Source organism: Andrographis paniculata, unplaced genomic scaffold, assembly GCF_009805555.1.
Source record: "Andrographis paniculata isolate CXL003 unplaced genomic scaffold, ASM980555v1 Contig32END, whole genome shotgun sequence".
Lineage (NCBI taxonomy): Eukaryota > Viridiplantae > Streptophyta > Magnoliopsida > Lamiales > Acanthaceae > Andrographis > Andrographis paniculata.
This window is the reverse complement of record NW_026137565.1, coordinates 4,249,033-4,276,723: the sequence shown is the minus strand read 5'-3', so window position 1 is coordinate 4,276,723 and position 27,691 is coordinate 4,249,033. Positions and strand designations below refer to the sequence as shown.

The 27,691-nt window shown below is 33.9% G+C and overlaps 6 protein-coding genes across 9 annotated transcripts; 3 read left to right on the top strand and 3 right to left on the bottom strand.

The window, feature by feature from the left end:
* The first annotated feature begins 1,369 nt into the window (after positions 1 to 1,369).
* Positions 1,370 to 4,016, top strand: LOC127247741 (uncharacterized). The gene has a single exon (XM_051269725.1). The coding sequence runs from the start codon at positions 1,517 to 1,519 to the stop codon at positions 3,851 to 3,853; it is 2,337 nt and encodes a 778-aa protein (XP_051125682.1). The 5' UTR covers positions 1,370 to 1,516; the 3' UTR covers positions 3,854 to 4,016.
* A 5,960-nt stretch (positions 4,017 to 9,976) lies between these two features.
* Positions 9,977 to 11,831, top strand: LOC127247915 (uncharacterized). 2 transcript variants are annotated; one of them, XM_051270001.1, is made up of 3 exons: positions 9,977 to 10,355; positions 10,442 to 10,477; positions 11,251 to 11,831. In XM_051270001.1, the coding sequence occupies exons 1-3, from the start codon at positions 10,182 to 10,184 to the stop codon at positions 11,743 to 11,745; spliced, it is 705 nt and encodes a 234-aa protein (XP_051125958.1). In that variant the 5' UTR covers positions 9,977 to 10,181; the 3' UTR covers positions 11,746 to 11,831. The 2 variants fall into 2 exon arrangements, with proteins under 2 accessions (XP_051125958.1, XP_051125959.1); XM_051270002.1 differs by lacking the exon at positions 10,442 to 10,477.
* A 3,308-nt stretch (positions 11,832 to 15,139) lies between these two features.
* Positions 15,140 to 15,499, top strand: LOC127247373 (uncharacterized). The gene has a single exon (XM_051269203.1). The coding sequence runs from the start codon at positions 15,140 to 15,142 to the stop codon at positions 15,497 to 15,499; it is 360 nt and encodes a 119-aa protein (XP_051125160.1).
* A 31-nt stretch (positions 15,500 to 15,530) lies between these two features.
* LOC127247067 (uncharacterized) lies at positions 15,531 to 16,985 on the bottom strand. Of its 3 annotated transcripts, none has more exons than XM_051268763.1 (4): positions 16,469 to 16,985; positions 16,133 to 16,399; positions 15,987 to 16,061; positions 15,531 to 15,897 (listed from the first exon to the last, which is right to left on the bottom strand). In XM_051268763.1, exons 1-4 carry the CDS (start codon positions 16,817 to 16,819, stop codon positions 15,847 to 15,849), a joined length of 744 nt encoding a protein of 247 aa, XP_051124720.1. In that variant the 5' UTR covers positions 16,820 to 16,985; the 3' UTR covers positions 15,531 to 15,846. The 3 variants fall into 3 exon arrangements, with proteins under 3 accessions (XP_051124720.1, XP_051124718.1, XP_051124719.1); XM_051268761.1 differs by having other exon boundaries at positions 15,987 to 16,012; positions 16,469 to 16,975; XM_051268762.1 differs by having other exon boundaries at positions 15,987 to 16,012; positions 16,133 to 16,351; positions 16,469 to 16,967.
* Positions 16,986 to 19,631: 2,646 nt separating this feature from the next.
* On the bottom strand, positions 19,632 to 20,717 carry LOC127247765 (uncharacterized). Its single transcript, XM_051269770.1, has 2 exons — positions 20,176 to 20,717; positions 19,632 to 20,082 (listed from the first exon to the last, which is right to left on the bottom strand). The coding sequence occupies exons 1-2, from the start codon at positions 20,584 to 20,586 to the stop codon at positions 19,813 to 19,815; spliced, it is 681 nt and encodes a 226-aa protein (XP_051125727.1). The 5' UTR covers positions 20,587 to 20,717; the 3' UTR covers positions 19,632 to 19,812.
* Positions 20,718 to 22,921: 2,204 nt separating this feature from the next.
* On the bottom strand, positions 22,922 to 24,818 carry LOC127247046 (anthocyanidin 3-O-glucoside 2'''-O-xylosyltransferase-like). Its single transcript, XM_051268732.1, has one exon. The coding sequence runs from the start codon at positions 24,591 to 24,593 to the stop codon at positions 23,223 to 23,225; it is 1,371 nt and encodes a 456-aa protein (XP_051124689.1). The 5' UTR covers positions 24,594 to 24,818; the 3' UTR covers positions 22,922 to 23,222.
* Positions 24,819 to 27,691: the final 2,873 nt, after the last annotated feature.

The following is a 27,691-nucleotide window of genomic DNA, read 5'->3' as shown; positions in this document are numbered from 1 at the left end:
TATGTAGAACAAATCAAAATAATAATAAAAAAAAAATTTATAAAGTACGGGAAGCACATAAAATAACAAATAAATTTATTGTGTATAACAATAATCTATACAATAAATACCATATTTGATCAATATATAAGATAGATTTATATAGCACACTTATGAAATATCGTCGGGCTTGGATTGTAGGATATTAGATTCGGTAGGAGGTTTACCAAATACGCATTTTTGGGTAGCGACTGCAGATTCCCATGTCATAAAAAAAAAAATATAAAATAAAATGTAACACAATTTTAATCAGCATTAATCAATAGGCTAAACTTTCAAGTAACACTTCCACATTTCTAAATATCCATTCCTAGCCAAACTGTCAAATTAGTAATTATGTTAAAAATGTTAAGTTTATGTACTCAATGCAAAATCCTCACATGTTAATATATAAATGGAACTTTTAGGGGGCTGAATTGAAAAATTCAGCCGTAATATATACAAACAACACATAGTCTTATTATACATCGTACATGTTGTATATAATAATAATAATAATAATAATAATAATAATAATAATAATAGGTATTGTTGTTTCATAATTATAGTGTGCTGTATAACAGTGTGGTGTACTGAAATCAACTAGTATTCGTATAAGATTATAGTATGTGTTATCAGTTCATATATTGTATTTGTATTATTGATTCATAATTACAAGTGTATTATATAACAATATATAGTGATGAAATTAAGTATTGATTGTATTGTATAAGACAATGTAGATAACGTGCTGCCGTAGTAATATCGCGTGCTATTTGACAGCACACCGATGATGCTGCAATATATTGTCTGCACAGCAGCCCCGTCAATATAAATATATAAAAAACCTTACAAATTTATTCATAAATAATCTCAACAAAATGAGAATTTGTGTGTACATAAATTATTACTATCAACAGATAATACTACTACTATATCCAGACTCGACAAATAATTGAGATTAAAATAATCCAAATGTTGAAACACATCCAAACAAGCTGCTAGTTACAAATATTAAATAAATAGAAATTACAATAATAATTTTATTGAAAATTAAAAAAATAAAATAACGCGACAGAAGGCGAACATCCCTAATACGGCACTTGTTTCCGGTCAAACGTACGTACTGACACGTACTTTTTACGCACATAATTTATGGTTTGTTATTCAGAAGGAATTATTAGAGTGCGAATTCTGTTACACTATCCTACACTACACCCCACAGTAAGGAGGGCACAAACGTCATTTCACTATCCACAATTAACCCAGGATTAATTAATTTAATTCGCCAGTTGTTTAAGAAACTGACGAAACAGCACATCGCCATCCCCAAAACAAACCCTAGCTTTATCCTATCCTCATCATCGTCATCTTCATCGTCATTCCCCATCGCCATTTCCCAACCAGTTTCACCATTCCTTTCTTTCTCTCCCATCAATCCGCACAATGAGCTAGCAGTAAAAACAGCATTGGCTCTCGATTTCAAGGACAAGCACAAATGGACATGGACAGACCCCATTTTCGCACTACTGCCAGCACCACCGCCACTGCTAATGCCTCTGCAACTGCTTCCGCTTCTGCTGCTGCGACTAGCGAGCTCTTCATCTGTTTCTCTTCTCGTCTCTCGTCTTCCTCATCTATGAAGCTCAGTAAGTCCATTCTCAGCCCCGGCCGGGCCGCCCGCGACTCCGGTCCGGTTTCCCTGTCGTCTTCCCTGAGCCGCCGCCTCCGCACTAATGGCAGCCTCAAGGGAGGCCAAGCGTCGCCGTTTTTTAGCACTACTACTGGGAGGAAGAGAGGTTGCGGTTTTGAAAATCCGGAGCCGTCTTCCCCTAAGGTCACCTGCATCGGGCAAGTGCGGGTGAAGACGAAGAAGAAGGCGAAACAGCAGCAGCAGCAGCAGAATCGGAGTTTGTCGAGGAGGCGGAGTGGGGAAGTGAGTTTCAGGAAGATTGAACAGGGTGGGGAGGAAGAGAAGCAGAGGTCCTCCAATGGCGGAGCGCAGTATCAGTATCAGTATCAGCAACCCCCGCCGCCGCCTCCGCCTCCGCCGCCGCAGGAGTGTCTGCAGCAGCACCGGAATCAGAGATGGGTGCATTTGCCGGTGTCGATTTGCGAGGCTTTGCGTGGATTTGGGGCTGAATTCAGCTGCTTGCTCCCCTGCAGCAAAAGCTCTTGTTTCTCGACGCGGGAGAAGGAAGACGACAAGTGCGAGAAACAGCAGCAGCAGAGCGGATCGGGCAGCGAGAATGGGTGTGGGGCTGTGTTTGCGAGGTGGTTGGTGTCGGTGAACGACGGGGAAGGAGGGAGGAGGAGGGAGATTGAGCTTGTGGTCGGCGGCGGAGACGAGGAGGAGGAAGAAAGGATGTCGATGAGGAGGAGGAGGAGCTCCAGAAGGCATGTGTTCGAAGATATTGAGATCGAGGACGACAGGATTAAAGTAAAGGGGAAGACCGTCGACGAGAGAGGCGGCGGCGCCGCCGAGGAAGCGGCGGCGGCGGCAAGAGTGAGCATCTGCATACCTCCCAAGAACGCGCTCTTGCTCATGAGGTGCAGATCTGATCCAATGAAAATGGCGGCCCTTGCCAACAGGTTCAGCTGGGATGCCCGCGCCGAGAACGACGGCAATGGCCATTTTGCAGAAAAGGAAGAAGAAGAGAATAAGGGGAAGAATGGGGAAGAAGTAGTTGCAGAGGAAGACGGTAATGAGTCGTCTGTTAATGTAGAACATGAACAAGAAGAAGAGTGTTTTGAAGAAGTCGATGCTGCAGCTGCAGAGCCTAGTTTACAATTGGAAGAGGAAATCGTCGTTCAAGAAGAGTTGCAGGAACCAAATGCTGTGGAAGACGATGAGGACAACAAGACATTGTTAGAAGAAGAAGAAGAAGAAGCAGAAGAAGAAGAAGAGGTGGAGTCTAATATGTCATCTTTTGAAGCTCTGCTTGACCAAGAAAATGCTGTAGAAGAACCCTATCAAGATTGCCTCATTCAAGACAACCACCACGTCGAAGATGCCCCAATTCATCATTCCCCTCTGTCTGAAGAAGAAGAAGAAGAGATTATTGACAGCAATCAAGTCCCATCACCGCCATGTGTAGCTGCTGTGATGGACAGAGAAAACGAAGCAACACAAGAAGAAGATCAAACAGACAGTGAAGAGAACGACGACTCCACCATCTCTGTAAACAATGAGGAAGAAGAAAACCGGTTAAAACCTCTTCCAGAAACGCCTGATAATGGAGGAGACGAAGATGAAGAAGCAGAAGATGTAAATCCTTGTAAAGAAGAAGAAGAAGAAGCAGAAGTCGAATTTTCAGAGAATCCCGACATTGCAAGCAGCGATGAACAGCAAATTGCTGTCCAGAAAGAAAAGGGGGGAAATCCAGTACTGCCAGAGTGCTTGCTGTTAATGATGTGCGAGCCAAAGCTATCCATGGAGGTCTCAAAGGAAACCTGGGTCTGCACCACCGATTTCATCCGCTGGCTGCCGGAGAGGCCGCGCAAATCCGCCAAAGCCACCAATCCCCCCGGCGGCGGCGATAACGACCCAGCGTCCAATAGAAGGCTCAGCATCGACTCCAAAGCAAATCCTTTAGATCAGCAGCCGCCACGGTCGTCGTGCTCGTCGATGGCCACCATGATTGAGCAGAAACTGGTGAACGCCGTGGGGTACGAACCCTTCGTGCTGACGAGGTGTAAGTCGGAGCCGATGAGGTCGGCGGCGGCCAAGCTGATGCCACTCCCTGACTCTTGTTGTTGGAAGAATTCGATGAGGAAGCTGGAGCCGCACCGGGGGGCGCCGCTCGGGGTCGGCGCGGCTGGAGTCGGGTTCTGAGCCGAGCCGAGGATGATGAGCTGGCAGAGGAGAAGACTTGGTGGAAAAGTGGGGAATCTTTTAGAGACCACAATAGTTTTGCATTTTCCAGTCTGTAAATGCTTAATTTAATTTCGTTACGATAAATTTAGCTGTTCAACTTAAATTAAATTCTTCATTTTCATTCTCAGAGCTATTTAATAAGTAATAATCTCCATTAAATATGGTAAGAAGAATAATTAACATTTGCCTAAATGGGTAGCGCGGGGGATGGTCACGTGACGCGGATCCGTGACCTTCACATGAATGAAGCACAAGGCTCCAGACAGTTGTCTGTTGCACAAAAGAAAAGAAATTGTAAAAAACTGGAGGGACATGGAACTGTAGGCACTGTACGTTATTGTTGTTGTTGTTATGCGGTCCAATAAATCAATCATGTGAATAAAGAAAGAATTTCTCAAGTAGTTTTAACGTTGGAAAATGTCGAATGATGAGTGGAGGAGTATGCAATGCAGTCAAAGCTGCCATTTAGTTTCCAATAATTAATAATGACATGTACTTTTCCCATTAATTATATCTTCAAACTATATTCCCATTCAAAAACCCACACAACTTATTAACACAATAGGGTGGCGGAAAGAATAAATCCGACATTGAATAAAAGAACTAAATGCATGCCATTGAAATGTGATTTACTAAAAGTATTTTGGGCTAATACAATTAAATAAGTCAATATTTCTAATAAATAGAGGTTCAACAAAACCGTTAAATAATAATAAGATTCCGGAAGAGACATGAGTGAATAAATTGGATATCAATATTACGATAAAGCTAATTTCAAGATCATACATTCTAGAGATGTTATTTTGATGAGCATGTCACCTATAAAAATAGGTCGAATGACAAGGACAAAAAGAATTCGAAAATTATTGAGTTGAATATTTTTAACACGAGCCTGAGAAACCAAACTAAGAATACTCAAAGTACTGTTGATATCGAGGTTAAGCTACGTACCCTTGTTACTGAAAGTTCTAAGATCACGACAAAAGTTGATCCAAACTCACTGATAGCAGTGAGAAGATCCAATAGATAGTGTTGTGAGTCAGGTTTGACGACTACTGCTGATAATATAAAAGGTTTGACGGCTCATATATAATACTTTTATTATATGTGGATGACATGTTACTATATAGATTGCAAAGCTAAAACAACAATTGACAGAAAGATTCTTGATGAAAGATCTTGGAGAGCCGAAATAAATTTTTGGCATGCCAACAACTTGAGATTAAAATTGTGGAAAGTTGAGTCCTTTACAAAATGAATATGTAGATGAAATTTTGAAGGAGTTCAACATCGAGGATGCAAAATTCCTAAACACACTCTTGGTAAGTCACTTTAAGTTTTCAAATAAAAAATCACCAAAGAAGGTGTTTGAATGTATTTATACGAGGAGTGTTCTATATGCATCCACTATATAAATACAAGGAGTGTTCTATATGCATCCACAATAAAAATTCTGATGTATACCATAGTTTGTACAATACAGGTACATAGATATCTATAAGACATTGTAGATAAGACATTAATATTCGAGATAAGAGAGCTCTAGTTAGTTTGATTTGTGAATGCAGACTTAACAAGAAGCGGCTATGATAAAAATATATCAGAATATGTGTTCATTTGTGGAAGAACAACACTATCATTGACTTCGAAACTACAAAATATAGTTATTTTGTCGACAATAAAAGACAAATAAAAGTAACGTAATCTAGCAGTAAAATGATTTGACTGTAGAATTTCATATTTAAGTTGGGAAAGCATCCAAAAACAATAATTTTGGGAGAGAATATAAAAAAATAGTAGTTTTATAGTGACAGTTAGAATACAATTCACTTAAAAAAGAATCATATATTTTATGCAAAAATGAAAATATTGAGCAAAGGTTTCATTACCTTCGTGAGCTATTGGAAATAGAGATTTTGAAGTTCAAGAGGAATTAGGGAAAAATCCAACAGACATGTTCACTAAAGTGATATCTTTAGACAAATTGAGGTCATGTTTAATTCCAATTGGCCTCGATAAGTATAGAAAGAGGCTTGACGTCGTTGCAATTACTAGTTGAAGATGGAGAACAAAAACGAAGAGAGTTTGAATTTAACTAGAAGATTGTTGCGATGTAAAACTCATGATGGAACCTGGACGATTACTGTACATCCATTTTCTCGACCTCCGTTCGTCGTAGAGTTTGCCTAGGTCTTCAATTTTGACATCTATATGCAGTTGATATATTTTTCTAATATATACAAAAAAATACTAGTAAAATTACTTGGTTTAGTTGCTGCCAAATGTATTTTTTTTAAAAAAAATCAAACTAGGTCAATAAATTTGTGTCTTCTTCTCCACGTTCTATGCATTTTTGTTTTTAAAATTTTCGCAACAACATAATTTTTTCAATTCAATATTTTACTATTGCAAATCCACAATTCAATTCCCAAACTCAATTCAAAATTTTACTACTCTCTCCGTCCCATAACAAAGTATCTATTTTTCTATTTTAGTCCGTCCCATAAAAAAGTATTCATTTCCTTTTGTAGTAACTGTACTATCTACCTAACATTACAAATACCCTTACAACTTACAATATATTACACAAATGTCATTACGTTTATATCACACGTACTAATAAGGTTATTTTAGTCATTTTTACTTTATTCCTACTATATCTCAATATAATATTAATATTTCTAAAACTACGTGCAAAAAGCAAATGAATACTTACTTCTGGGACGGAGGGAGTATTTTTTTTTTTTAAATGCGAAACAAATACACCAATTTTTTTTTTTAATATTTTTAAGTGAAATAATAGAATGCGATGTTTTGTTTGAAAAATAAGTACTTCCCCTGTCAATACGGTATGTATATATTTGTTGTCCAAACAACATACAATTTATATTTCCGATTAGAGCTCTATGTCGAATGTATCTATTTTTTTCAAAGTATAGACTCACTATATATTACAAATACCCTAACATTTATATTTATTCACATTAATACTTTTACAATAATTTTACATATTATAGGGTAAAATTATCTTTAAATACAAAACTATCACAAACTATTATTACAATAAAATATTTATTAAATTATATACAAAAAATAAATATATACTTATAACATGAACAAGAATAATACATTTTTTTTTTTATTGACAATAAGAAAATTATGTTTGTTTGGGGTTTAATTTTGGGTTAAAATTTGAATAGTACCAAATTTAAACTGGAATAGTGACATAATGTAATATAAACAAACAGGGGCAGCTATTAATAGGAGCATAGTGGAAGATCGTTCAGGCCCAATTTTAAGAAATGACCTATATTTTGAAATATTAATATATTATTATTAGATATATTAAATTTCAAAATTAAATTTTAGATTTTAAATTATATTTTTTCTTCTGCATAATTATCTAAGTTAATTATAATTCTAAAATTATTTTTTAAACCCTAATCCCAAATTCAATGGTCGCCTTCACAATCCCTTGGTCTCTTCTCACTTTTTCCCCTCCAACCAGCAAGGTTCACAATTCCCTCATTCTTTTTCTTCTTTTCTCCCTTGGTTCAGGGACATAGACAGAGTGATAGACAATCATCTTCTATCTTCTTCTTCTCTCCCTCGGTTCAGCGACATAGACAGATAGACAATCATCTCTGTCTCTTTCTTCTTTTCTCCATCGATTCAACGACATAGATAGACAGACAATCCCCCTCCATCTTCTTTTCTCATTCGGTTCAACAACGACATAGACAGACAGACATGCGACACACCATGCCTTTTTTTTTTTTTTTTTTTTTTCTGGTATGAATTAATTTAATAATTTTAATTCTCTCATCAATTAATTCTATTATAGTAATTTTATTGTTTTTTCAATTCAATTTTTTTTTTTTTTTTTATAAATTGTTGGATTATGGTTTATGAATTGCAGGAAAGGCGACACATTCGGCCCCAGCTGCGCTCTGTCCAACACTGCTGGAGAGGATTTCAATCCAGGTTTTATTACTCCTTATTTTTTACAATTTACAAATAATATAATAAATTATACCTCAAAAAAAAAATTATGAGTCGGGATATGAAAAACGCAAAAAGAAAAAAAGAATTAATGAACTAATTCAATCTCAGAGTGGAGCATTTAATAAATTTATTATAAGAAAACCAAAGTTGAATGTCGAAAATAATTTGAATATCGAAAATAATTTGAATATTGAAAATAATAAGAATTTTATTGATGATTATGTTGGTGATGATGTTGATGTTGAAAGTGTTGATATTGCTGATAATGTTAATAATAATAAAATTGAAAATATTGACATTGATGATTATATTGCTGATTTTGATAATGATTCTGATGTTATATTTAATATTTTTTATCCAAAAAAATTGGGATTCTTTAAATTCTGAAATGACTAATATGTTAGCAGCAAAATTGTCGATCATATTATTTTGAAAATTCATTTTATTACATGCTTATAGGGCCCTGAAAATAAGTATTGATACGATGTTTTGAATACAAAATTGATTTTAGTATAATAGAGAAAATGATTATGTATTTGAGTTGATATTTTTTGGAAGAAAATTTACATGAATAGTATAAATTTCTCAAAATCCTTCGATCAAACATAAGTAAACAATTTTAAAAGAGAGGAGAAATAAACAAAAACAAATAAATAGGTGTGTTTGGTTTATATTTCAAACACAAATTTTCACTATTAAGTACGTGATTCCTAATAAAATTATACTCCCTCCGTCCCATTATAATAGTCCTGTTTATCATTTTCGTTCATCCCAAAACAATAGTCTCATTTCCATAAATAACCATATCACTATAAAACTACTTTTACTTTTTCATTATTATAACACAATTGTCACTACTTTTTACACTAATACACTCACAAGGGTAAGAAAGTCTTTTAACCGTACTTTTTACCCACTACTAATATAATATCAATATTTCTTAAATCCCGTGCCAAACACAACCCAACTATAGTTCTGGGACCGAAAAAGTATCATTTTTTTTTTTAAAAAAAAATATTATATTAAAATACTATTTAAACTAAATCTTTTAACTAATATATCTAAACTCAAACCAAGTAACAATATTTAAGAAATAAGCATGCATGCATGTCACCATGCAATTCCATTAAATGTAATTAACTAAAGGAAGTTCTTCTGCATCATCTTTAATTAAAATTAAAATTTTTATCTTATTAAACTCATATTCAAGTCTAATTTACCTTAATTTATTTGAACTTTTAATAAAATATTCTTTATGTATTTTATATTCCATTTTATTTTTTAAAATTACATAAAACACAAGCAAAATTTGATGTTCTCTTATGAATATATTTTTAACGGTATATTTAAGTTATTACTTCCCATAACAATCTATCAAATTTTTTTTTATTTTGGTATGTTACATAAAAAAAATATTCATTTATTTTTTTTAGTAATTGTACTATCTACCTAACATGACAAATACCCTTCCAATTTACAATATATTATATAAATATCATTAACTTTATATCATATTAGTTTAGTCTTTTTATTTTTATTTCTACTATATCCTAATATAATACTAATATTTTTAAAACTTCGTATAAAAAACAAACTATGGGACAGAGGGAGTATTATTTTTTTGTTTACGATAATAATAAATATTGAAGGGCCAATTATATGCATGCAAGTGACTTTAAAAATAAAATTATAAAAGATGTGATTTTAATTATTTATTACTTATATTTTACTAAAATTTTCATTTTCCACTCAAAATATTAAACCAACAAAAACACAAAATCCAAATTTCCAAGCGAAAACTCTAATTAACCAGCCCATTTGACACCCTAATACTAATCAAATTTTATCTTACTTTATCAATCTCCCACGGCACGCAACGAATCAATATATATATACATCAAACACTCATCCAGAAAAAATTTGCAGAAATTGAAGAAAGTCAAATGCATGAGTTGCACGAAATGGAAATTAACCCTAATTAATACTATACAATTAATTAATTATATATCGATCTTACACTACACTATAAATTTAATGCAACTGCACAATCGTCAATGGAGCTGCCAAGTAGTGACATTATTCTATTGTATTCGATGATGAAGCCCCAACGAAGCATCATGTGCTGTGTTCTTCCTAAATTAATTAAAACAATTCTTCCATCCAAAATCAACATATATTCAATTAATTAATAATCCCAATTTTTCACCAAATCACTCAACTGTATCCAAGATCATGTTCTTAAACTGATCCTGCAACTAATTCTTACAGATCGAAATTGACCATGGCGAGGCCATGGAATGAGCAATACCTCGATCTCATCCTCGTACCTTCTGGGCTGATCCTCATGTTTGGATATCATCTAATTCTTGTCTACAGATACTTGAAATGTCCTGAGAATACAGTAATTGGATACGAGAATCACAACAAGAGGGCTTGGACTAGACGAATGTTTCAGGTACGTGATTCACTGATCGATCAATTTTTGCCATTGTAATGTATTGTGAAGCTGATTTTGTAGCCAGAGAGGCACTGTACATCCAGCTTCTCCACCCTACAAGGGTTTTGATGTACACTTGGGTGTGTTTGTTTGGGGATTTGAATTGTAAAAAATTTGAATTAAAATAGTTGTATGATGTGATATAAATAGTTGTTGATCCGATGTTTTTAGTGTAAAATTAATTATTTGTATAATATAAAAATTGAAAAATAGTTGTTTGATTTGATTTTTTTTAGAAAAGAAAAAATTGAAAAATCGAACCTGTTCGACTTGAAAATTTTCAGATTTGGGTTTGAGTATTTCGACTTTGCAAAAAATTGGGTCAACTCGAACCCGAAACAAAAAAAAAATCGTGTCGTGTTTCGAGTTGACCTGATAACCCGAAATATAAAAATCAGGTCAGGTTTCGAGTTTCGTGTTTTGAGTTGACTTGAATTTTTTTTATTATAAATATAAAAAATAAAAATAAAATGAATTTTTTTAGGTTAATTTAAGTTTTTTTAAGTTTTCGGATGTGTTTCGTATCGATTTTGTTTGAGTTTCGGGTGACCTGAAACTAATTTAGGTAAACGTGAACCCCACCTGAAAGAATTCGTGCCGTGTTCGGGTCTAGGATTTCAGGTCCAATTTCGTGTTCGGATTGATAGTTTTTAATTATCCTCATGGCTCAACCTGACACGAACACGACTCGAAAATACGAATTGACACTCCTATCCACCCCAAACATAGATCATCAGATCGAATTGTGTCAACAAATTTGTGTGTTTTCTTGATCATTCTTGATTTTTTAATTTCCGAAACATATTGATCTATGAATCGTTAATTATCGTTGATTTTGATGCGATAAATTCAGGTCGATGTTAAGGACCGGGGGCCGGCAGTGTCGGTGATCAGCGGCAACATAAGCGCGGCCACGGCCATGTCTTCGATATCCCTAGTCTTAACCTCGTTGCTCGGGGCGTGGGCGGGGAGCTCGGACACGCGCATTTTTAGTAGTAATTATATATACGGTAGCACGGCGGCGTCTGTGATCTACATCAAGTATGTGTCGATCCTCGCGTGCTTTTTGGTGGCTTTTGCGTGTTTTGTTCAAACGGCGAGGCGGTTCGTGCACGCGATTTTTCTGATCAGCATGCCGGACAACGACATTCCGGTGGGGTGCGTGGTGAAGGAGATTATTAGCGGGAGCAATTTTTGGAACGCCGGCCTGCGGTCGCTCTACTTGGCGGTGTGTATGGTGCTGTGGATATTTGGGCCGATACCGATGTTTGTTTGCTCGGCAGCCTTGGTCGGGATGCTCGTAAATGTCGATAGAAATACGACTAAGTTGCATAACTATAAGTGGTGAACTAAACGAATGGTTGCTTTAAGGTGAACATGATTGTATCGATCGTTTCTTGTATAATTTACTTGTAATATATTTTGCGTTGAATTTTCGACTTGAGTCTGATCGTTGTATAGATGTGTTTTTATTTTATTTTTAATTATTATTTTTTTTAATATTGTGTATTAGGCAAATTTTTGAGTAAGTGTAATAACCTACAAATCAAATAAATCAAACAAGTTATATTTGATAAGTCATGTGTGACAGGTTCGACCAAGAAGCTTAGATAGTGTTCGAACTGATGGCATTTCGTTCACCATTTACCATACCAAAGTATGCCAATCTAACACTCTAACCATTTCTTATATTCCATTTGTTTTATACAAACGATACTATTTTTTATTTTTGTTTGTCCAAACAAATGATACAATTTTTTAATTTAATAATTGTATTGATTATCTAATATATTACTTTTATAATTTTTTATATATTAAACAAATATCATTACTTTTATATTACAATCTAATAAGAACTTTTTTGTCATTTTTTCTTTACTATAAACCAATTGCCAATGTTATTACAACCAAACTAAAGTTGTAGTAAGCATTTTTTTAATTAATTAATTAAATTAAATTAAATTAAAGTTTTGGGGAGTAGGAAAGAATCGCAAGCATGCATGCGCCTGTCAAAGTCGTACGTTGATTTGAAGTAGCCATTAATATAAAATTAAAGCATACAAGTTGTTATTATTTTTGTTAACCTCTTCTATTTATTGTTTTTCCTATTATTTTTTTGTTTAAACCTCAGATGTTTCGGGTCATTTGCCAGTGTGACTTTTATGTTGGACCTGATTTGCAGAGTATTAGGTTCGGTCGAGGGTTTACCCGATGCGCACTTTCGGATAGCGACTGCGGATTACCACGTCATTAAAAAAATAATAAAAAAAAATAAAAAATAAAAATTACAAGTAAATAAACATAAATTATATATAGATTAATTATTTTTAACTTAAAGCTTGATAATGAAGTGATCTTATTGAAGAAGTAATTAAATTGGTCAGGATTAGTTGGTTTTTGCATTATTTTCTGTCTAGATTTTATAGTCACCGTGAATTTGTTTAGTTTTGATTTGAAATTGAGGTGTTAATTCGAATTTTAATTTAAATAATATTTTAATTTCACATTTTTTAAGATAAAATAATGTATTTTATTGAAAATAGTATAAAATAAAAAGTTGAATTTTCTATTTGAAAAAAAAAAAAAAAAAAAAAAAAAAAACTACACTCTTTTTATTTTTTCATTTTTTTGTATGAAATTATCACTTTCGTCAACAAATATACATTGTTTATTTTTACAATTAAAGAATTTCACTGTCTTTTTTTCTTCTTTTATAAATTCTTACTTGAATTAGATTTGAGCTCAATTTCAAATACAAAATAGTCAGCAAATATATGTGGTATTTTATAAGAGAAAATAGAATAATATTTACAGAAAAATTTTAAAACTACATAATAAGATATAATACAACCAGTGCCTTTTGTTGGCATTTTTTCTTTAAAAAGAATATCAATTTTCACATTTTTCTCATTAATTGTACTTTCATAGTCATAAAAAATATTTCCTTTTCTTTTTTAATAAAAAAAATCTAATTTTGTACTTTTTCAATTATAAAAAAATAACTATTTTTATTCATTAAAATTAAAATTAAAATTAATGTCCAATTATAAGGATATCGACGACGGAAGAAATATTATTTATTTTCATAATATATAATATTCAGCTAATCTTCAAAAAAATTACAAAAAGACATTCAATCAATTTAATAAAATACTGATAGTTGAAATGTATTTATTTATGATTTCAAACTAAAATTAATATTGTACATTTTTTTAATAAAAATGCAGTACTGTGTTTTTTTCTTCCAAAGTATTACACTAAAATAATATTAGTCACGGTTGATGGATGAAAGTCATTCCTAATGTTTGATCCCAATTTCGGATCAGTTTTTGATTTGTCTCAGAAGGCGGTTGTTTTTTAATTATTATCTACTCTTAGTTTAGGTACTTTCCACATTATCAATGTTTCCTTTTTTAAAAAAAAAAAATCTTGCATAGAAAATTATTAGCGTAAAAAATAGTGTTAACTGTGTAATAATAATAAAAAATTAGAGATAATTTTACGGTGACATGGTTATTTATAGAAATGAGACTATTGTTTTGAGACGGACAAAAGTAGTAAACAAGACTATTATATTGAAACGGAAGGAAGAAGTATATATATTTTACACTTGTAATTTAAAAAGTCTGCATTATTTTTCACTGGGTAATTTAAAAGCCACCTGATATTACATGTATTTTATAAAATATTGCATAAAAAAAAAAAAAAGTTATATACAATATTCTTTAAAACACATGAATTTTTTATACAATTTCTAAATAATGAGAAAGAATGAAAGTAAAATTTTCAAACTACTTAATAAGGGTGTGTTTGTTTGTAAGATTTTGCCAAAATCTCATTATTCATCAAATTTTTTTTCCTCAAAAATATCAAATCAAATACTTATTTTTTATTTTTTATATTATATTAAAAATTAATTTTACGTTCAAAACATCACATCAATACCTATTTATATAACAATTTAAATTTAAAATTTTTACTATTCAAATTCTAATTCATAATCCAAACTCCCAAACAAACAAATATAAGTGGATTACTAGTAATTTTGCTATATAGATATATATATATATATATCCGCAGCCATCTTCCTTTACCTAATCCCTCATTCTTTAATCTTTAACCTTTGATTAAGTAACTAAATCCCAACCTACCCTACCCACCACGGATTACTTAAGTTCTATGTTAAAGATTCCCAACCACAGCAGCCCAGACATGGTCATAATAATCCAACTTCAATTTTCTTAATCTGGTCGAATCAAGATCAATGGGGGGCCTCACATGGAAGGAAGAGCACCTGGACTTCGTATTAGTCCCCAGCGGATTGCTTCTCCTGTTCGGATATCACATGTTTCATCTCCACAGATGCATCAATCTCCCCGAAACCACTGTCATCGGCTTCGAAAATTACAGCCGAAGAGCCTGGGTCGAAAGAATTCTTCAGGTCAGTTAGTTCGAGATTCGATTCGATTCATTCACCATTATTATTACATACACTCATCCAACGGCTCAGATTCGATGATCTGCCGCAGCTCGAGGCTAAGGAGAGGGCTCTCGCCGTCGGCGTCGTCGGCGGCAATTTATCCGCCGCTACTTCCCTCGCCTCGATCTGCCTCGCGCTCAGCTCGCTGATCGGGGCGTGGATCGGCAGCTCGTACAGCAACGACTACATTTCGAGGAGAATTTACGGGAACACGACTGCGACCGTCGTGTTCATCAAATATATCGGGATTCTTGCTTGCTTCATGGTCGCGTTCGCTTGCTTTGTTCAGACCGCGCGCTGCTTTGTCCACGCGAATTTCCTTATAAGCATGCCCAATTGCGAGATGCCTGTCGCCGTCGTCGAGACTGCCGTCGTACGGGGAAGTAATTTCTGGGTCGTCGGCCTCAGGTCGCTCTACTTTGCGATCAGTTTGCTACTTTGGATCTTCGGCCCCATACCGATGTTCGTCGCATCTCTGATCACTGTGCTCCTGCTGCAGTATCTCGACAGGAATTCTGAACCGTATCCCGAGTACAAATCGCGGACAAAGCACGTCGAGACAGTTGCAGATCGTGCGGAGGATCGCAGCCCGAACGGGGCATCGATTGGTCCGCGACGCTGATGGTCGAAAAATCGCTCTTTTTGTAGATATATTTCCTTTAGCGATCGGTAAAATGTTTAAGTAGTCAAATAACAAATCGAAATTCACGAAGACATCAAGATCGTCGACATCGAATGCTAAAATTTACGAACTTTAATGCTAAGTTTATATCCATAATCGACGAACATGTACAACAAAACGGATCGAATCTTACTCACATTCAAGTCCTCCATTATTGAATATCTTCTGAACTTTGATCATCGGCCACATCGGCCGGTGGATTAGACGGCGCTCGGCTATTGTCGTTAGGATTTTCAATTAAAGACTTGAAGGCGAGCTGACCAGAGTAGAGAAACAAGCCAAGAGAATTAGCCCCGAAAACGAAGGTTGCAAGATAGCATAGCCCGTTGATGATTGTCCTGTTCGATAAGTTAATGATAGCTCGAATTAGTATGGATTGATGGAGTAAGTGTGATTGTACTGCAAGTCTGCAAGAACACAGAGTTACCTTATGGTAATTGTTATTTGGCGGACCTGAAGAAGAAGAAGAAGAAGAAAACAGAATGTGCAGAGAAAATAGAATCTAAAGCATCATGATTTTTGCAAATTAGAAATTAGAATCTGAAACAAATTAGTACAACAACGACAACGTACGGAGTAGCTATCTGAAATTGTCTGGCGATTGAGAGAAGATTCAATGGTGATGGTGAATTTGTAGAGGATAAGCGCGATCGCGGCGGCGCCTAACGCGCCGAGAAATGCCTGAACCGGCGAAGGTGGAGACTTGGCATTGTCTGCAGATGGAGATAGTGATTTCAAGGTCGCCATTGCTTCGTCCACCAGCGATTTCTTGTCGCCGGATGATCGGAATTTCTGGTGCAGGTCATTGGAGATTTGGCAATAACAGGAAATGCACAAATCCTAAATATTCTTACAAAAATAAATAAATAAATAAAATCGGGGCAGGTAGAATAAATAAATTAGCAGTACCTTTTCTTTGACAATCTTGGCGCGGCGGCGGAGGGAGCGGAAGAGGAAGACGGTGATGGCGCCGGTGAGGAGCACGCTGGTGGCGGTTTGGATTGGCGTCGGTTCGTCGGAAGTGGCGAAAATCGGGGAAGTTGTGGGGAAGAGTTCGATTGGCCCATCCTTCGCCGGCGGCGGCTCTTCAGCGGTAATGGATTCGTCGGCGATTAGGGCAGTCCATGTTTTCCGGGCATAGCAGCGATTAGGGTTTCTGGATGGGAAGCAGAGGGAAAGGGACGAGGGGAGAGGAGAAAGTGAGGGGAAGATGCCATTGGTGGAGGAGAAGGGTGAAAGGTGCCGATGGGCTTGCAACATTTAGCTATGGCTGATCAATCCTTACCGGTGATGTTTGGTGTCTGTTCTGTTCTGTTCTGTTCAGTAATCGCAGAAATCGGAAAAGATGATATCCACAGAAGGTACAAATGTTGGTGCGTAATGTACAAGTTCTGGAAGGTTGCAAAAGTTGTGATTTTTCAAGAACTTTCTAAATAGTGGAAATAGATTTCTTTAGGGGATATTTATTTTTATGAATTAATTCATTTTCGTGCAATATATGTAACTGGTTTATAAGAATAAAATAAGCATGCATAATTAAGAAATTTAAAATTAGGGTAACATTTAATTATAATTTAGTTTTATCTTTTATTATTTTATAATTCTTTTTTATAAATATAATTTGTTTCATCCTATGAAACATTATATTAAAATTACTGTTTAAATAAATACATAATATTGTTACGGCCGTGCTGTTCAAATTTCAACTATTGGGTATTGGCTGTAGCTTATGATAAGCTCTTGGTTGTAGTAGATGATATTGGTTGTAGCTTATGATAGAGTTGCCGCCGCCGCCGCTGCCGGCGGCGGTGGTGGCGGCCGCAACAGTGTAGGTCTTGTAGGTGGTAGAAATAATAGAGAAGAAAATGGTAGCGATTGTTAGTGGTTGGAAGACTAATGCTGAAAAATAATACTACTTCCGTCCGACTCTAAGCTCTCATTTACTTTTGTCGTGTTTAAATATTAATTATTATATTAAAATATAGTACAAATTAAGAAAAAATTGCAAAAAATATCTGACATTTGTACAAAAAATTATACAAATATAAAAGTATTTTTAATGTTAAATACAATGAAGTAAAATATAAATGTGATTATTAGAGGCGGACGAAAGGAGTATTCAGTACCGAATCTTTTCTAATATTTTTAAGGGCTAAATTGCACAAAATAGATTTGTGGTTTAACGAAATTGCGTCAAACCCCCGTACTTTTAAAATTGTGTTAACTCCCTCGTGCTTTTATAAACTCTGCATCTAACCCCCTCGGCGGTCCTTATTTAACGGTATTTGACTTAAATGCGTCCAAACTGCAAATAAATTTTAGAATCTCATTTTCTAAACCCCTAAACTTACAAATATATTTATTTTTCTTATATTTAGCCTAAAAAACAGTAAATATAAAATTTTAAAACCGGAGAAAAATAATTATTTTTTAGTATATTTATTATTTTTTTAGGCTAAATATAAGAAAAATGAATATATTTGTAATTTTAGGGGTTTTGAAATTGAGATTTTAAAATTTATTCGCAGTTTAAGCGCATTTAGGTCAAATATCGTTAAATAAGAACCGCCGAGGGATTAGACGCAGAGTTTATGAAACCACGAGAGAATTTGACGCAGTTTTAGAAATATAGGGGATTTGGTGCAATTTCATCAAATCACATGTGAGTTTTGTACAATTTAGCCTATTTTTAAATATTATCTTAATGTGTTCTTACAATTGCATGGGATTCTTCCTAATATTTTTTAAATAATATCTTAATGTGTTCTCATAGTTCATTGAAACTATAAGAACCGATTTGAAGTACTTTTACTTAGAATTCAATAATATCTAATATATATTATTACATTAAAAGAAAGTTGTAATATCAATAAGTTCATAAGTGTCATTCTTTTGGTAGGATTTTTTTGTTATCACCGCCGGCACGCCGGTGTTAAGCTCCTGCAAATTTACAATCGAAATGTCAAGCACCGATGTTGTGTATATATTACTTCACCTACCACCAGCGTGTATCTTCAATCACTTGAATAGACTTGACGGATTGCTTTGCAGAGAATCTCCACAACTATCTTCAGCCTACCCTGTAAGTTAGTAGAATTTTGATTTTGATTTTTAAATTTGCACAGTAATTATACTGTAAATATTAATTTGAATCCACCAATCGAACACACCCTTATTGTTATTAACCAAGGATATCCAAAATAATCTCGTATGTTTCAAGTGCATATATAATAAGGACTCGAAATTCTCAAAGTCGCCTTTTTACTTAAGATTTCAAGTCACTTCTAAAATTATTTGAAGTTCTTCTCACCAAAACACTTTTGGAGAATAATCATCCTCAAACTATAGGTAGAAAATATTTTACTACTATTTTATTGGGTGTTTTTGTGGGTTTGATTTTTGATTTTTGATTTTTGAATTTGAATTTTTGATATAATGTAATAGATATTGATGGTATATTTTAAATATAAAATAAATTTTTAATATAATATAAAAATAAAAAATAATTATTTGATTTGATATTTTAAAAAATGAATAATAAAAACTTGAGAAGATTTTACATAAGATTTTTACTATTCAAATTATACTTTTGTCTCAAAAAACATCCAATCAAATAATTATTTTTTTTATATTATATTACAAAATTATTTCGTCTATTTATATCACGTATTCAAATTCATTTTTTTACTGTTAAAAAATACAAATCCAAAACTCAAACCCACAAGCGAACACACCTTTAATGTTTATCCACATAAAATAGAACCGGAAATCACGTAGATATTGATTTTTTATTTTTTTATTTTATTTTTTTAGTTTTATAGAATTATAGTACAACATACTATATATGTAACAGTGGAGATGCCAAATCCATCGACCACAACAATGCAATCATCGTCAATAAAATTAAAAAAAAAAAATAATAATAATAAATGCAATCATCAATGGAACTTGTATTTGCGTCCAAATCCCCTTTCAAGTAATCAATTTCCCAGTTTGCTCTTTTAGCCAATTCCAGAAAACCTTATCCACTCATTCCCACAATAGATAACAAAACAAAAAGCACCATTTTGGATAATAATTATTCACATGAGAAATGATCAATCCCACAAAAGACATGTTCGATGAGTACGTACCAGAGATCTAGTTATTACATCGATCATCATCAATATCTACGAACCAGGAGAGAGATCATAGAAATTAGAATTACATACATTAACATACATACATATGTATATATGTTTGTATGTATATAATCAGCATTCTTGGAATCGAAGATTCGTTGCCACAGCTCTTGCCCAAAACTTGAGCTGTGCTTTCATGTCTTCTCTGGACATCTTCTCTGCAGCCCAATTAGGCAGAGCTGATTCGCTACGGTGCAACAATGGCCGACCAGGGTTTCCTTTGTCCAAATCTTCTGCACCATGAAATTTCAAAAATTCTATGGCGTTTAAGCTCTTCTGTGTCTCAATTCGATTCATGGGGCATAGCTGATCTTCCCGATTCCTTCTCGACAAGCTACAATTCTGCGAAAATGTCGACCAGAAAATAATTAATTAGCATAAGAATTCAGAATTCAAAAAAAGGGTTTTGGTTCGTTCGGACAATAAGTCAGTCACCTTATTAACTCTTCGATTATGGGTTTCTGAATTGTTGAGTGAAGCTTGTCTGATCAACTCTCCCATGGAAAACTCTCTCTCTTCATCGTCTTCATCCTCTTCGTCTCGGATCAGAGATGCTGGGAGCGATGGGGTACGAGGTAATTTGTCTGCAATTTCAGCCCTGGACAGTCGGGATTGATCTTTAACAGGAATATTCTTCCTGATTATCGATTCGTAGGTTTCTTCGAAGGATTTGCCATTATTGTGGTGATCATCCAAGGTTGAAGACGATGAGGTGCCAGGATCCGACATACTTCTGGAGAAATTATTATTGCTCCTAGGTCTTGTGTCGAGCAAATTCTCAAAAAACCAGACCTCATCCAGAAGCTTCCCAGGCCCGAAAGTGTCATCAACAAGAAGACGACCCATAGTTGTTGGCAAGAAAATAATCCACACCACTCGACATCACTTAATTTATTAAATCAAATATGTACAATTAAATATAACCCATACATACATATATATAGGTAGAAAAGATGAAATTAAATTAAAGGTTCGATTAGATTGGGCGATGGAGTGGGCAGTGCCAAGTGGGATCAAATCGGTGAGTGTCTGAAAATGGTTCAAGAGACGTGGAGCGAAGGAACCCAGACAGATAAATTTCAAATTAATTTGACAGGACCAGTGGCCAATAAGATCACACCACTTACAACCATGGTGCCTGGTGGTGATGACGATGGAGGATCAGCCCTTAATTAACACCTCATTAATTTTAATCAGATAAACCGACAAGACGACAAGCGAGTGAGCAGTGGTGACTAATTCTATTGGGACAAGCAATCGATCACAGTATGGGAATCAATTAAGAAAATTATTTTTTAAAAATATAAAAATCATTGTTTAATAAATAGATTAATGATATCACTATATTATTATTATTATTATTATTATTATTATTATTATTATTATTATTATTATTATTATTATTATTATTTGTTTGGATTAGGTGACAGCAACAAGATATATAGATAAATATTGTGTCTGATTTAGCGGTCAAACGGCGAATGCTGGTTGAGTCTTTAACCTGCAGCGGTTGGAAGAGATGAAGTGCATCAGCTTTTTATTTAATTTAGATTTTGACTGTTGTTTCTCGGAGTTTTCAAATTCAACCAACTACTGTAACCGTCAGAATATGCGTTAAAAAAAAAAAAAAAAAAACAAGTAGGACGCATTAATAACAATACATAATACTCTCTCTATCACGTTAAAGTCGTTTTGTTTATCATTTTTATCCATTTTAGAATAACAGTCTAATTTTCATAAATAATCATATCACTATAAAATTATTTTTATTTTTTAATTATTATTACACAATTGCCACTATTTTTTACACTAATACACTCACAAAGGTAAAAAAGTTTTTTATTTGTATTTTTTACCCACTACCAATATAATATTAATATTCTTTAAATTTCGTGCCAAACACAACTCATAGTATAGTTTTGGGACGGAAAGAGTACTGTTTCCGTCTGACTTGAAGTACCTCATTTATTATTTTATTTTTTTTGTTGATATTTGAATAGTAACTATTATATCAAAATATAGTACAAATTAAAAAATAAAAAATAAAAATATTTCTATTAATGTCTTTACGATACTAATAAAATTATATTTATATATATATAAAATATTGTATAAATATAAAAATATTTTTAATATTAAATACATTGATCTAAAAAATAAATGTGACTATTAGAGGCTGAACAATGAATATTACAATATATCATGCATTTTTTGACATCATATAATAATTTAATATACTATATAATACTGTAAACATATATTTGGACGAGGAGAACGCAAAATCAAACAGGTATTGTGATGTTGGGAATTAAGTTTTATTATTTTTTAAATGTTATATGTGAGGAGATATTGAAGAAGGGTGTGTTTGTTTAAAGTTTTGGATTTGAGATTTGACATTTGAAATTTGAGTAGTAAAAATTTAGAATTTGAATAATTGTATAATGTGATTTAAATAGGTATTAATTTAATATTTTTAATGTCAAATTAATTTTTAATATGATATGAAAATAAAAAATAAATAAATAAATATTTGATTTTTGATATTTTTTAAAGGAATTTTTTTTTTGATAAATAATAAAAATTTGGTAAATTTTGATTAAAAAATTAATTCCAAAATAAATTTCTTCAAATTTGTAGTGATTAACCAAAAACGTCATTTCAGCGTATATATAACTCCAACAGAACCACAAGAAGAGAAACTAATCTAATAAACTATCTAATCTAACAAACTACCAAAGCCACTAAAGAAGATTGGACCAAATGCTAGAACTATATTGTACAACAAAAAGAAAGGAAATTTAGCCCAACACAAACAAATAAAGATAAGGGGAAGGCCCAAAGATATTCTATTACACTTTTTCTTTTCTTAATTCTTTATTTTTATTGAATTATATATAAATATATATTATATATATGACGGCGTCTACGTGCTGAAATTTTCAGCACTGTAGTGTTGAAAGCACACAGTGTGTTGTAAGACAGTACACGGATTTCAGCGCTGTGTTGACGATACTATGCAGCATACGGTAGTATCGGAAACACATCGTCTAGATTTATATAATACAAATATTGCATATGAACTAACAACACTAACTAACAACATATGTTATATTCTTATACAATACAATCACAGCATGTACTGTTATACAACACATTTGTAATTATGAACCAAAAACACTGATATAGCACATAAACTGACAGTATATATTACAAATGCTGATATTTTTGATTTACACCCTAACCGCTCCTTGTATATATCTATTAGAAACGACATAATGAACAAAATAACAAATTCCAAATTTCAACTAAAAGTAATTATTTTTCACAAAATACACTATCAAATTAAATTTATCGAATCGTATCCTCTGTTGATAAGGTATCCGAAACATAGTTCTTTGTCTATACATCCTCTGCCCTTTATACCAAATTACAAGGTACAACAATGTCATCAAATCCCTTGCATCACAAAAATGTAATGAACCCTAAAGCTTCTGCAACTCCTGGATAAAGCCGTCGATGTAATTATCCATGAACCCATCCCTGCGCAACCTCTCCCTCCACTTTCCATGATTCTCCTTCACCATTTTCCCCACCTCACTCCCCTCATCCATCACACTCTTGATCGCCCTGCTCAGATCCTCCTTCGAGAACCACCCCATATCGCCGCGCTCCACCTCCACCGCCACCTTCAGCTCCGCCGCCAGCAGCCGCGCGTTCAGAATCTGATCCGCCAGCCGCGGCACCACCACGATCTGGCTCTCGCTCAGCACCGACTCCCACATCGACCCGAACCCGCAATGGCTCACGAAGCACCCCACCGACGGGTGCCTCAGGATCTGCGTCTGCTGCACCCACCCCCCCTCGACCACCCCCCTCCCCCCCACCCTTCCCGAGAACCCCTCCGGAAGAGCTTCTTCCATGGAGTCGGCCCCCTCGGGCTTCGACAGGGCGATGAAGAATGGCAGCCCTGTCATCTCGAATCCGAGGACGAGCTCCTGGAATTGGTCCTTTTTTAAGATCATTTGGCTACCGAACGCGCAGTAGACTACCGATTTTGGTCGGAATTTGTTTAGCCAATTGTTAAATTTCTCCTCCAATGGCTCTTTCGGGCTTTCCGGCAGGTACGGCCCGGTTAGGATAACGGGCTTGTTGTACTGGGCCGAGAGGTAATCGCACATCGGGCCCTCCAGCTCGCGGCAGGTGCGGATGCCGATGGCGTCGCAGCCGCGCATCGCGGCGGCGATGCGGACGTCGAAAGTGGTGGCGCCGTAGTCCGTGGAGATGAAGGACAGAGTCAGGGCCTCCTGGCCGCGGAGCACCACCGTGGAGGAGGGATACCCTTCCGGCGGCTGCCGGAGCTCCTCCTCCGTCAGGCGGCGGTCTTTCGGGAAATGTCTGGCGGGGACGATTCCGATCGACATCACCGACGCGGAGATGACGTTGTAGCAGACGGTCTTGAACCCGATTTCGCGGCCCAAGTCGGGGATCCAATCGGCGAAGTCGTAGAAGACAATGTCGGGGCGGATTCCGGCGAGGATGGCGGCGACTTGGGCGGCGGTGGCGTCGAAGGCTATGGCGAGCGGGTTCTTGGCGGTGATGTCGATGTCGGAGGCGGTCTCGGCCCCCGGGGGGAGGCCGGGGACTTGGGGGATGGAGATGACGTGGAATTTGACGAGGTCGGGGTAGAGGGACACGTGGCCGAGCTGATGGAGGGCTTTCTTGGGGATGAGGATGGAGACAGGGTTGCCACGTTTCGCGAGCTCATTGGCCAGGAGGATGAAGGGGTTGATGTGGCCCATGGCTACCCATGGGTACATTGCTATGTGAAGCTTCGAGTTTGCTGATTCAGACATCTTTCTTCAACCTCGGCTTCTGCTCAATCTGTCTGATGTATTGATTTAAAGGATCAAGAATATATATATATATATATATATATGTATGCGATTAATGGATGGAACTTTGGTGCAAAATCGAAGTAGAGGTAGTTGTGGCCTTTTTTTTCTTTTGGTAGTTGTGGGAAGTTTGGTGGTAATGGGAAAGGGGAGGATTAGGTTAGTGGGTAAAGGGTTTAGAAGTTAGTGTCGAGCTACCAGAGCTCGCAATAGATCTTAAATCCATTTGTTTATTTAAACATGTTAGAACAGTGAGTGCTTTATAGATAGGCACCCATTATGTGTGTGATGGGACAGGGACAGGGACAGGGAGGGGTCCAATCCCCTCCGGTTAGAACACTGCTTTCGTTTAAAATTTATTCTTTCAAATATAATACTTTTTCTGCTATTTTTTTTGGACGAAAATTTTTTAATATTCGTGTTAAATTGAATTATAGTAAAAATATATATATATATATTCTTATTAATTATAGTAATGATATTTGTGTAATATAGCGTAAGTTATAAACGTATTTATTATATTAAATAAATAATATAATTGTTAAATTAGAAAATAGTAATATTATTTTAGGACGAACAAAAATAAAAAATGACAACCTTTTAATAAAATAGAAGAGAATCGACTAACCATAAATAGACCTATTTATCCTTTTATGGTATGTTTGTTCGGGGGTTTGTATTTTGAGTTTAAATTTGAATAATTGTATGATGTGATATAAATAGGTGTTGATGTGATGTTTTGAATGTAAAATTAATTTTTAGTATAATATAATAAATAAAAAAATAAGTGTTTGATTTGATGTTTTTTTTAGAAAAAAATTGAATAAATAGTGTATTTAAAATCCAATCCCCAAACAAACACGCCCCAATAACGTTTCTTTTTAAATTAAATTTTTACAAATTTTGATATGAAAGAAAACTAAATTAAATAGTAAAACTTATTATACATATATTTAGGTTAGACTCAATTTAACTTAATAATTTTTAAAAATATATATATATTAATATATAATTGAATTGCCGTATTTAAGTTGAAGGCCTTAACTGAATTTCAATCTATTTGTTATTGTGTCAAATTTATTTCAATTCGTATATATAATAAAATTAAAATTTTATGATTCAAACTCAATTATTATTTTATCGAATTGTCGTGACAAATTTTGTCGGCTCGACCAGCTACGACGTAAATTTTACGATTACCTAACCCATTAATATTATAAAAGTCAAAGATCGACTTGGCCCGGAGCAGCATTCCTATGTTGACTTTGACCTTTACTTTTGATTTTGGGTTGGTGTCTTCAATTTTTTATTCATAATTTATAATGAATATTGCCAATAAGCCTGTCTACTTTTATTTTATTTTATTTTTCTTTGGTGTAATGGTTTATAATTCGTTTGGGATTCGAAAATTTTGTAATATATTTTCTTATAATTAAAAAATGGTATATTTTAAAAAGTACTCCCTCTGTCCTGACGTTATTTTTATTTATGTATATCTAGTAACAATGGAAACATTTTTATTTTTTATTAAAAATTATTTGTCAAAATCTCCTAAAAATTAAATAATTTTTTTTTTATATTTTAAAAAATTATTGTACATAAGCTCTCCTAAAAGATATTTTGTATTTTGTATTGGAAATATAAAAAGTTTTATACAATTTTTTAATTTTTTAATTATGATGGAGAATGATGCATACTTTTATATCCACAAGTGAGTTATAAATTTTTTTTTTTTTTCTTTAACATTTTTTCCTAAATATTAAAATATTAAATTTTATGTCCTTTGAAATTATGTTAGTATATATATATATTTGTTTTCTATGTATAATTTATTTATAGTAAAATATCTTATTCACTTATAATTTTATTATTATTATTATTATTATGGTAACGGTTTTGCTACTATATTTTCTATTTATCACATAATTTTTATTAAATTTTTAAACAAAATTTTATAATATTTCTATTTTATCTTTTACTTATATCATATTAATATTAAAATATATATATTTTTTAATATTTGTGCTTACAAAAATCACATAATTATTCCAATTGAAGAGAGTATTTAATTAAGTTAAAAAAAAATGTAAACACAATCAATTGAATAAACAAAGAAATTTTACGTTATGTTTATTTTGAATCAATTGAATTAACAAGAATTGCAAGTAAAAAAAAGTAAACAAAGAAGTTTGATTTTTATTTTTATTTTTATTTTAAGAAAAACGAGAATACTTACATGCTAAATTCAATTGTGTGAATGACAAAAATAAAAAAACATAACATTTATTTTTTTCAAGTAGTTTGATGTTGCAGTAAGGTTGTCACTGTAATCGTACTGCAGTCTGAATTTGTGGCTTGATTTTACTCATTGTGTTCAATCTTTAAATGTTTACAAGAGTCAAATATTGTATTTTGGAAATGGTCAGACTTATGTAGATCATTGAAGGACACTTCATTCATTTTTATGCTAAGGGAAATTAATGTGAAGTGTGTTCTTTTCAAGGATGCATAGATTAGAGAGAATATTATTGAAAAAAAAGGCTCTCACCATCCATCCAGTTCAACTCTCCACATTTTGAATGTGTGTTCTACACTGATATCAGGGGTGTGTTTGTTTGGGGGTTTGAATTTTGAGTTGAGATTTGAATAGTAAAAATTTTGAATTTGAATTGTTGTATGATGTGATATAAATAGGTGTTGATGTGATATTTTCAATGTAAAATTAATTTTTAGTATAATATAAAAAATAAAAAATAGGTGTTTGATTTGCTATTTTTTGGGGGAAAAAATGGGATGAATAGTGTAAATCCAATCCAATCCCCCAAACAAACACACCCCAACTAGAAAGGTCGAAGGTGTTCGGAATTAATGGAGTTCCAACCGGAGGAAATGATCAAGCTCTGGACTTCTTTGTTTTATGGTCGTTGTTAGTACAAGGTTGTAGCAACGCGAACCTGATGAGATATTTTCCTGGGTTAACCCTTGTTAGAAATTTTGGGGGAAAATAATGAGATTGTCTTATCATCCGCCGCCGTTGTTTGCCGTCCATTGTCCGTCCT

What these genes read in the sequence shown, in the direction of transcription:
- LOC127247741 (XM_051269725.1), top strand. Translation starts at nt 1,517, where the DNA reads ATGGACATGGACAGACCCCATTTTCGCACTACTGCCAGCACCACCGCC.
- LOC127247915 (XM_051270001.1), top strand. Translation starts at nt 10,182, where the DNA reads ATGGCGAGGCCATGGAATGAGCAATACCTCGATCTCATCCTCGTACCT. An exon ending in GGACTAGACGAATGTTTCAG is followed by an intron (nt 10,356 to 10,441) that starts GTACGTGATTCA and finishes CTGTACATCCAG; the next exon opens with CTTCTCCACCCTACAAGGGT. An exon ending in GGGTTTTGATGTACACTTGG is followed by an intron (nt 10,478 to 11,250) that starts GTGTGTTTGTTT and finishes CGATAAATTCAG; the next exon opens with GTCGATGTTAAGGACCGGGG.
- LOC127247373 (XM_051269203.1), top strand. Translation starts at nt 15,140, where the DNA reads ATGGTCGCGTTCGCTTGCTTTGTTCAGACCGCGCGCTGCTTTGTCCAC.
- LOC127247067 (XM_051268761.1), bottom strand. Translation starts at nt 16,819, where the DNA reads ATGTTGCAAGCCCATCGGCACCTTTCACCCTTCTCCTCCACCAATGGC. An exon ending in CAATTTCAGATAGCTACTCC is followed by an intron (nt 16,013 to 16,132) that starts GTACGTTGTCGT and finishes CTTCTTCTTCAG; the next exon opens with GTCCGCCAAATAACAATTAC. An exon ending in CAAATAACAATTACCATAAG is followed by an intron (nt 15,898 to 15,986) that starts GTAACTCTGTGT and finishes CTTATCGAACAG; the next exon opens with GACAATCATCAACGGGCTAT.
- LOC127247765 (XM_051269770.1), bottom strand. Translation starts at nt 20,586, where the DNA reads ATGGGTCGTCTTCTTGTTGATGACACTTTCGGGCCTGGGAAGCTTCTG. An exon ending in ATAATCGAAGAGTTAATAAG is followed by an intron (nt 20,083 to 20,175) that starts GTGACTGACTTA and finishes ACATTTTCGCAG; the next exon opens with AATTGTAGCTTGTCGAGAAG.
- LOC127247046 (XM_051268732.1), bottom strand. Translation starts at nt 24,593, where the DNA reads ATGTCTGAATCAGCAAACTCGAAGCTTCACATAGCAATGTACCCATGG.